General features: G+C 34.3%; 2 protein-coding genes and 1 long non-coding RNA gene across 3 annotated transcripts; 1 reads left to right on the top strand and 2 right to left on the bottom strand.

Moving 5' to 3' along the window:
- Positions 1-3,425: 3,425 nt before the first annotated feature.
- Positions 3,426-4,320, bottom strand: LOC135841402 (small ribosomal subunit protein eS26-like). The gene is made up of 4 exons (XM_065358342.1): positions 4,164-4,320; positions 3,816-3,993; positions 3,602-3,735; positions 3,426-3,520 (listed from the first exon to the last, which is right to left on the bottom strand). Exons 1-4 carry the CDS (start codon positions 4,164-4,166, stop codon positions 3,482-3,484), a joined length of 354 nt encoding a protein of 117 aa, XP_065214414.1. The 5' UTR covers positions 4,167-4,320; the 3' UTR covers positions 3,426-3,481.
- Positions 4,321-4,426: 106 nt separating this feature from the next.
- Positions 4,427-5,823, top strand: Prosalpha7 (proteasome alpha7 subunit). Its single transcript, XM_065358340.1, has 6 exons — positions 4,427-4,595; positions 4,714-4,796; positions 4,866-4,989; positions 5,062-5,310; positions 5,385-5,497; positions 5,588-5,823. The coding sequence occupies exons 1-6, from the start codon at positions 4,575-4,577 to the stop codon at positions 5,760-5,762; spliced, it is 765 nt and encodes a 254-aa protein (XP_065214412.1). The 5' UTR covers positions 4,427-4,574; the 3' UTR covers positions 5,763-5,823.
- A 1,531-nt stretch (positions 5,824-7,354) lies between these two features.
- Positions 7,355-9,362, bottom strand: LOC135841404 (uncharacterized). Its single transcript, XR_010557919.1, has 4 exons — positions 8,428-9,362; positions 8,090-8,323; positions 7,857-7,992; positions 7,355-7,762 (listed from the first exon to the last, which is right to left on the bottom strand). It is a non-coding gene; the product is annotated as an uncharacterized LOC135841404 (long non-coding RNA).
- Positions 9,363-9,586: the final 224 nt, after the last annotated feature.

Here is a 9,586-nt window from a genome sequence, read left to right as displayed (position 1 = left end):
CGAACGTATCTACGATGGAATTAACACGATCACCTTCTAACGATCTCACGACACTCGAGGTGATTTTTGACTGAAATGTTTATTATAATACGATGACCCTTATGCAGAGTAAAGCATTACAGAAAGTTTATTTATAACAGTGTTGCCAATTCAATTCTATGCGTATAATTTTTTCATCGCTTTAATCACGTATAATTAAAACGATGAATACATCTGCACATCTGCCAACAGATTTTAATTTAGACGTACATTCAACTAAATTTAATCGTAACAAAAAATGAAATTTTTTAATAATAATAAAAAAAAAAAAATCATGCACTCAATGTAATCAAAAACTTGTCCCAAAATTTGAACCACACAAGTTAGATAGGTACCTACTTTAATAAAATAAACACCCTTTCTAGATAAAAATCATTGGAGAAAAAGTGCCATCACATTTCTGATTTTAACTTATTCGAGATCAAACCCCAAAATGATCAATACTCGTCTGCAAATTTTCATCATTTCGGAACACAAACATGTAGTTTATCATTTCGCAGCAGGCACCGTTAATTTATTCAACGTTTCGTAAAATACGTTAATTACAAGATTACACCCATCACAACACCGGGGCAGAAAAGTTGAAAAATGAAAGTACGTCTGACTTGATTAGCTATCTTGTTTGAAAACACGGCGGCATTCTCGAGCAGCAGCATAGATAACCCACTACTAAAATTCGAATTCGACTCGAAGTTTGTTGGATATCGCCCAATTATATTTCCACTTGGATGAAATATACCTACACAAAAGGTGGAGTTGGATCAAAACGAATTGCTGTTGCATTGCTTTAAAAGAGTAAAATGAGTTGGTACCTATTTCAAGAAAAAAAAAAAAAATTCATACTTACCTACCAGAGGTGAAAACGGTTACGCTACCCGCTTACCGGTATCTGGTTAAAATACCGGCTAAACCCGCTAGTGGTTGTATCGGGTTGATTCGGATATAGATAGTAGCGTATAGCGAGTACAACCCGAAAGTTTTCGCACTTGGTCTGCGCACGCACCCCAAAATTTGATAATGCGTAAGTGGGAGGAGTTACGCTTCGACACCTGTCGTTCGTGACGTTTGACATGATTGATGACAATGATGATGTCATGCCGGTACACCAGCTACGCATTCAATGCGCTACTAGTTATATCCTGAACCGGTGCGACATTTTTTCAATTCGCTACCCGCTACTACCGAGTAGCGAGAATTTACGATACGGATACGATAGTTACCCGCTGTCAGCGAGTACCGTTTTCAGCTCTATTACCTACCTTTAATTTTTACACGTAAGATGTTCTTTAGTTTGAAGATATTCATTCAGAAATTTAAAGACGGTAAAATAAATTACTACCAACGATTGTTAAAATTATGACGAAGGTTTGAAAGCCCTTCTAACCCTAATTAGGGATTGTTCCCCTGAAATTTTGTTTATTTAGCTCAAAAAATTGTAACACGAGGAAAATAATTATTTTGAAAAATTCTTCCTGCGCCTTATTTTCGATGAATATGCAACTCATACTACATCACAAGAATGGTGAAATGGGTCAGTGGATTTTGATCTTTTTTTTTTGTTCTTCAAAAATATGTACCGAATCTTTGGAAAAGTTTTTGGATTTGAATCGGTGAAAAATATTTTGAAAATAGATTCAGCCTACTTAAATCGATAGAAAAAGGGTCACAAAGACGGTAAAAGAATAGCTGACAAGGGAACCTCTTGAGGTGTCACACTCCGATTTGAACGGGACCACGATTTTTGGAAAGAGCATAGTCTAATACCCCCAAAACCAAATTTTCAGCTGCCCAAGTTCATTTTTCGATTTTTGGCAAATTTTTGAAAATTCAAAATTGACTGTTTTCGGCGATTTATGCTCTTTTTTAAAAAAGTACGTACTTGATCAATAAAAATGGTCAAAATAAGTCCCAAAAATAATATTAATTACCCAAATCCAAATTTCACCATTTCCAGCCATTCTGGAGCCTCCAGCGCGATTTTTCAATTTCTCCAGAATTTTGAATTTGCTCCAGAAGGCGTGAATATGAAGTTGGGCAGCTAAAAATCGAGTTTTTATATTACACTCGACTTGTTTAACGAGTTTATCCACATTTGAGCCGATTTTGAGAGTGACACCTCAAGAGTGGCTTTTTGAGGTGTCACTCTCGCTCCAAAACGGCTGGAAATGGTAGAATTTGCGCTCCGGGGGTTAGTTCTTGAAGAAATACAGCGATTCGCACAAATTTCAAAAATTGCCTCACAATTGGTTATCTTTTGATTTTTTGGATTTTTTAATTTTGAAAAAAGCTGGTCAAAAAAACCACTTTTGAGGTATCACTTTCAAAATCGGCTCAAATGTGGATAAACTCGTTAAACAGGTCGAGTGTAATATACAACTCGATTTTTAGCTGCTCAACTTCATATTCACGCCTTCTGGAGCAAATTCAAAATTCTGGAGAAATTGAAAAATCGCGCTGGAGGCTCCAGAATGGCTGGAAATGGTGAAAATATGGATTTAGGTAATCAATATTAGTTTTGGGACTTATTTTTGACCATTTTTACTGATCAAGTTCGTACTTTTAAAAAAAAACATAAATCGCCGAAAACAGTCAATAAATTATTTTGAATTTTCAAAAATTTTCCAAAAATCGAAAAATGAACTTGGGCAGCTGAAAATTTGGTTTTGGGGGTTTTAGACTATGCTCTTTCCAAAAATCGTGGTCCCTTCCAAATCGGAGTGCGACACCTCAAGAGGTTCCCTTGTGAGGTATTTTTATAGAGATATACTCCTACTTCGGCTGATCCGAATTCGTATGGAAAAACTAAGCAAGGATTTTGTAATACGAAGAAAGTTTTCGAAAAGAGCATTAAGAAGCAGCATTTGACGTTTCTGATGACATACCTTTCAAACCTAATACTGAACCATATTAGATCTCTAAATTTTTATGACGGTAAAATATTTTTGTAATAGTTTCAGACTATTGAGCAAAGATCTGCTTGTTTTCTTTATAGCTGATCAGATGGATGGAAAACTAGTTCATAAGCCTAATTCGTTCGAATAGTCGACTAGCGCAGAACCAAAGGAAGTTTCTCTGTTTTTGAAACTAGAATACCAGAATGCAGGTCAATTGATTTCAATTACTAGTCAAAAAAATAATAATTACTCACGATGAAGAATCACTTCAAATAACCTATCAGTAGAGCCTGATGTGGGTATAAATTTTCAAGACTGAAATTCTTTTCTTTTAGAGTTTCCAACGCAAAGTTCAGCTACAACTAATCAAAATTTCAATAAAAACGAAATTTGATACAACTATTCAAAAAAGATCATCACACACGTGAAATACGAAAACACCTGAAGCAAAAACCGATCTTCGAACCGAAGAAAATAAAAACCCACGATGTGTAAAAGTTCAAATTTTAATATTCAACCTTAGTATAAAAAGTAACGGCGATCTTATTTTATTTTCTCTGCTGTTGTCCTCCTTGACGAGCTGCATCCTGAAAAATTACGTAAAACAATACGATTAAAACACTTGTTCAAATAAACTTCAACCTTACAATGATTCTGAATACACTTACGTTACGAGGGAAATTCCTCATCGGAGGAGTACGAATTCTACGGTCCTTCTTCGAACGATTACGAACTACTTTAGAGTGAATAGCACAGGATACACAGTAGTGAAGCTTAGCGTATAATTTCGGTAAGGTGTAAGCTACAAAACAATATTCCACAATTAATCGTGAACCAATGAACTAGGTATCAATATACTCGTTCATATTGTGATTTACTTACATTCATAGACACTAGCATCGGTGATATCTCTGACAGCGGCCGCTTCTACGATATTACGGATGACGAATTTCTTGATAGCTTTATCTTTCGGTACGCAACGAGCACAGTTTGTACATCTGACCGGTTGAACGTGACCTCTTCCGTGTTTAGAACGGCCACCGTTTCTTCGTTTGCAGGTCTGAAATATCAAGAAAAGGTATTATTCACAATACAATGCAGATAATCCGGGTATAGTCACATGTTGAATAGACGAATATAGCAACACAAAATCATAAATAAGTACACCATAATGAACGCTGCATGGAATAAATTATCGAACTTGACAACATATTAGTTCAGAATACTTACCATATCGAATGAAAATGTACGATTTACTTTAAATTTAAGGTAAAATTGCAATTTTTCGTGCAAAAAGAATTCGTCAACACATTTTTTCCAATCGTTTCTCTATCAAGACTCCCTGTATGATGAGTAACGAGACCCAATTTTTTATTATCAATTCTGATTTTGAAGTTAGTTCTTTGTATTCATTCATAGAGTGCAGCACTTGAGAAAAATTCCATCACTAAAAAAATATGGGTATTTTTCATACAGAAGGCCTCGCAATGATAATTTCGGCTTTCGTGTTTACATATTTTTTGAAAATTGTGAAGTCATGTTATAATATAAAAATTTAGTAAAATCGTTGAAATATAATTATTCTTTAGAGTTCTCGGCCAATATAATTCGTGTTAGTTGTAGCCATTCTTGAAATCCATCATGAGTTCCATCGGTACCGGAGTAAGTATTCGGGTTTTGAAATCCGGCTCTATTGTGTTTCATTCCTTCTCAAATTTGGGAACTTTACAATAATATTATTGCTATATTCAAATTGACAAATTTTGTATTATGTTCACAGTACGATCTCTCAGCTTCTCAGTTCTCTCCGGATGGTAGAGTGTTTCAAGTAGAATACGCCAAAAAAGCAGTAGAGAACAGTGGGTAAGTAGATGTACCACAAGTGGTTGGATGCCTATATCGTATTTATTTTCATGTTACATCTGTTCACAGGACGGCTATCGCGTTACGAGGCAAAGATGGCGTAGTATTTGCTGTCGAGAAGTTAGTTACATCTAAACTCTACGAGCCTGGAACTAACAAACGATTATTCACCGTCGATAGACATGTTGGCATGGTAATAAATTCACTTCTCTAACGATACATCGGTACTCTTTTCTGGTAAAATTCATCGTTGAATTTATTACAGGCTGTAGCTGGTCTAATCGCCGATGCTCGTCAACTCGCCGAAACTGCTCGATCGGAAGCTGCTAGTTATAGATCACAATATGGAAACCCTATTCCTTTGAAATATCTTAACGATAGAGTCAGTATGTACGTGCATGCTTACACGTTATACAGCGCCGTTCGTCCTTTCGGTAGTAGTTTAATAATAGGAACTTATGATCCCGATGATGGAGCTCAAATGTACATGATCGATCCTTCGGGTGTTTCTTACGTGAGTCGTTGCTCAATTCAATCGTAATTCTTTATTTTGAAAATTGTTATACCCTGAGTATTTTTTTTCAACAGGGATATTTCGGCTGTGCTATTGGTAAAGCCAAACAAGCTGCTAAAACAGAAATCGAGAAAATAAAATTGGCTGATATGACTTGCGAAGAACTTGTCAAAGAAGCAGCTCGAATGTACGTATCGATTGTTTTACATATTTATCAACTTTGAAACCGGTATTCGATCGTATTTAATTCTTGTTTTTGTATCGGTTTCGTTTACAGAATATACTTAGTGCACGACGAACTAAAAGATAAATTCTTCGAATTAGAGCTTAGCTGGGTTGGTAAACATACCGATGGATTGCACGTCAAGGTGCCTCAAAAAGTACAAGAAGAAGCGGAAAAATGCGCTAAAGCGACCCTCGAAGAAGAATCGGATTCCGAAGAAGATATTTAAACGATCATTTTTTTATAACGTTATTTTTCTATTTTAAATAAACATCCGTGTAATTTAGTTACCTATGTGTTTATTTTCATTGGTAACGTGATATTTCGTTCGGTATATGATTTTTAAAATATAAATAGCCTATAGGAAAATTTAGAAGCTTGGTGAGAATGCTGAAAGTAGAAATGAAGGTTCATTAGTGAAATATTTTTTATTGATGCTTCGCTGTTCATTATTCAACTAAACTTGTGTCGTGCTTCGTTCAAAAACCAATATTTTTTTTTTTAATTTTTTTTGATTGAAAGAATTTAGATATTTGGCCAAATAATATTTTCAAATCAAATGAGATGCGAAATATACTCGTATTTCATGTCTAAACATACCTGTTCGCTAAATATCAAGATGGGGAATTTGAATCAAACAATTCTGAATGAAAATTGACCAAGAGATCTCAAAAATATCGTCAAGTAATGAAATTGCATTACAGAACACTTGGGTAGAAAACTAAGTATTCTACGTACTTGGATGAGTATTTTCATGTATTTTTTTTTTTCGATTAGAATGGTGAAAACGTCGATTTAAAGTGTACAACATTGCTCTCAATCCTCCATTTATCCATTTAGTAATAAGAATAATTCAGAACGTATACGCGTTGGTTCTTTTTATTTCTCGTTTTGCCTGCCTTCTTTTTTTACAACGATAAAACTATTGAAAAGTTTTACCCCTAAACATATCGCCAAACTGAATCACTATTTGACAAACCATTTCGTTAGGTTTTAGAAAATGAAAACTTTATAAGATTTTGAGTCATGTTCTCCGACTTTCTTTCTTTCTTTTCCTTATCAGTTTACAAAGTGTCAAAATTGAACAATCAAAAGTCTCAGTTTCGACAGACTTCTTCAATCAGTAAAATTCTGCTGCAAGTTTTTTTGTTTCTTTCTTTGATGTAATATGTTTGCTTTAGTTTAATGCGGTTTGGATTTCCTATCAAGGAATTGTTCGACGTGAGAGGATAAAATTTTTACAGGGGGAGTTTTGTGAGTTGAGAAAATGTCTTACACCTTTTTTGTTGGATTTTCTACATAGGCTACGCCAATAAATTCGTGTTCCCTTATGGAGAAATGTTCACCCCTTGTGTCAATTGAAATAAAAAAATTGTATCTGTAAATAGATTAGGTACCTACTTTCATTCAATCAATTGAGTTTCTCACTATTTTTCTATTGATATTATTACGTGCAGAAATGTTGAGAAGTATTTTAATAATTTTTTTTTGGGAAGTTAATATGCCTGAGTAAAATTTGAGTTTTTTTTTGTTGCAAATTTTAGTTGATAAAAAAATCTGAAACTAGTCCACAACGTCATTCATTGTATTTAGTTTCTAGTTAAAAAATTACCAATTGATTCGAATGAAAATTTACCGGATTTATTAGTTCGTCATTTCGTCAATGTTCTAGAAAGTAGATAACCCTGTTGAGCTCACGCTCTACGATTTGAATAAAACCAAGTTAGATCGAATCGAAAGAGCATGTCCTAGAACCCTAGATTTTTGGCGAATTTTCAATTAAAAATTTAGAAAAAGCTATTTCAAGCAAAAATAAAAACGAAAGAGTAAGTATTTTTAATAGAACATTTTTATACTGAAACTAATTTCATATTTCAAGAATTAAGTTTTGAACACATTTTTGTAACTAAAAACATTTCAACTATTTTCAAACCAAACAATATAATTCAAATTGAAAATATTACTCTGGTAGTATTATATAAAAAATAAAAATAAATAAAAAAATAGGTATAACTAGGTACAAATAATTGAACACCGAACTTGGATCATTAATGAAATACAATAAGTAGTTCTTGACAGAAGATAAAATATTATCTAGAATTCGATAGATCCACATTACATGTGTGTCCAATTTTGCTTTGTCGAATAAATAAAAATACGTTATCTGCAAAATTTCTACAGAGCTGATTGCAATGATCACTGGGATCACAAACTCAACAAATACGCGACCTAAAAAAACGACCATCAAAATATCAGAACAAAAAATCAGATTATCAAGAATGAATAGGTAACACATAGTAATATCTATGTATCTTCTTCTTACGTCCATCCGTCAGGAATGTCAGGATATCATTTATTATTATTCCTCCTCCTCTCCTTCGAGGGTATAAATCTAAAACAGCTGCACGGGCTGCATGTTCTTCGGCATTTCGAGGATAGATATTTGATATATGTGACAACTATAATAGATAATTATGCAGAATGAAGAATTGAAGCACCATAAACAAACACTTTTCAAGATCTGTTTTACGAACTCAAATGTCTGATTTCACTTACTTCTATTACTTGAGAAACCAAATACGGTAACGTCTTGTCAATTTTCTCCGTGTTTTCTTTGACTTTTTCATTTGCTTGAATCATCTTGGGCGATATTCTCATAATTTCGTCTTTCATGCTCTTCACCTCATTTTCAAGTCCTTTCATACTTTTCACCTCTTCTTCGAGTGATCTAATCCGACTGATCATTTCATCGATGGACATCTTTAATACTTCTTCGCCTTTCGAAGGTTCCTGCACATTAAAAATCAAAAGTTTTCGTTACTAAATCAGAAATACGTGCACTTGGGTAAGCGATGATGATGAAGGAGATACAAAAACATTTCGATATGACTTACCGGATCGTCACATTCGTCCAGAGCTTTAGATGAATATTTGAACCACTGGTGCTGGCCATTGTGAATAAAGTAATATATGTACCTACCTACCTACCTACCTACTAATTTATGAAATATTCAAAAAATTTCTACTTAACTTATCACACAACTTTTATTATTTTCCTAAAATGTTTCAGTTATCTTTCAGGATACAGATGCACTGAGAATACTAAGGCCCGTAACACACTACTGCGATGCGATGCGATGCAACATTTTCAAACGTCCCATCGCAATGTTAGTTGCATTGAAGTATATGGCGGACAACACACTATGAGATGCGATGCGATGGGACGTTTTTCAGAAGGCTAAATCCTTGCAACGCGTAGCAAGGTTTGTAGTTGATGTACAAAAGTCTGAGACGTCGCATGCGATGCTTTCCTGTGATTGGTTGATTTTACCTCCACGAATTGTGATAATCTGATAAGAGAGATGCACTTGTAATTTTAGCAGTACATGAACGAAAAAATTATTATTGTGATTTATTTTCTATTCTTTTTTGAAAAGATTTCTTCATCACATAAGTATTATTGAAAAATAATAGCAACACTTGAGAATATTAAGCACACAGACGAATGATTGAAGTGCAAGTGAGTTGGCCAAGATCACAAAATTTGACTTCCAAATTACTTCCTACAATGGAAATACAGTTCTCACTATTATTCTTTAGTGACAAACCACAAATTTATGATTCTTCTACGTTATTTACAAGATCAAAATTGTTAATCTAATTCTGGTGATGGGTACATGATAACGTTGAAAACATGCACACCACGGAGATATATTATGTAGTGTGTTGTCTTATGTTGAAATGCGATGCGATGCTACGTTTTTGAAAGCATCGCATCGCATTGCATCGCAGTAGTGTGTTACAGGCCTAAGCTGCATTTCATTTTTACGTATAAAATACTCAAGGACATTAATTCTTCTCTCGAGATCCGCCTGACGTGGATTGATGTTATTTGTAAACTAGCGTAAATGAAAAAAAAAAAATGATGAAATTTCTCAAAAATCGTGATCACAACTGTTTGTCACTTTGATAACAAACAGCTGTTTCCAGAGCGCATGCGGTTCTACTTTCATACCTACCTATGTTTTCATACAGTACAGGGTGCCCATGAAA

Source organism: Planococcus citri, chromosome 3 (genome assembly GCF_950023065.1).
Source record: "Planococcus citri chromosome 3, ihPlaCitr1.1, whole genome shotgun sequence".
Classification (NCBI taxonomy): domain Eukaryota; kingdom Metazoa; phylum Arthropoda; class Insecta; order Hemiptera; family Pseudococcidae; genus Planococcus; species Planococcus citri.
The sequence above is the reverse complement of the archived record's forward strand: the minus strand, read 5'-3'. Positions and strand labels throughout refer to the sequence as shown.

Bases quoted from the DNA above. Each gene is read 5' to 3' on its own strand.
- LOC135841402 (XM_065358342.1), bottom strand. The intron at 3,736-3,815 runs GTAAGTAAATCA...ATTGTTTTGTAG, and splicing joins CGATGCTAGTGTCTATGAAT to CTTACACCTTACCGAAATTA. The intron at 3,521-3,601 runs GTAAGTGTATTC...GTAATTTTTCAG, and splicing joins TGAGGAATTTCCCTCGTAAC to GATGCAGCTCGTCAAGGAGG.
- Prosalpha7 (XM_065358340.1), top strand. From the start codon at position 4,575: ATGAGTTCCATCGGTACCGGA. The intron at 4,797-4,865 runs GTAAGTAGATGT...ATCTGTTCACAG, and splicing joins AAAGCAGTAGAGAACAGTGG to GACGGCTATCGCGTTACGAG. The intron at 4,990-5,061 runs GTAATAAATTCA...AATTTATTACAG, and splicing joins TCGATAGACATGTTGGCATG to GCTGTAGCTGGTCTAATCGC.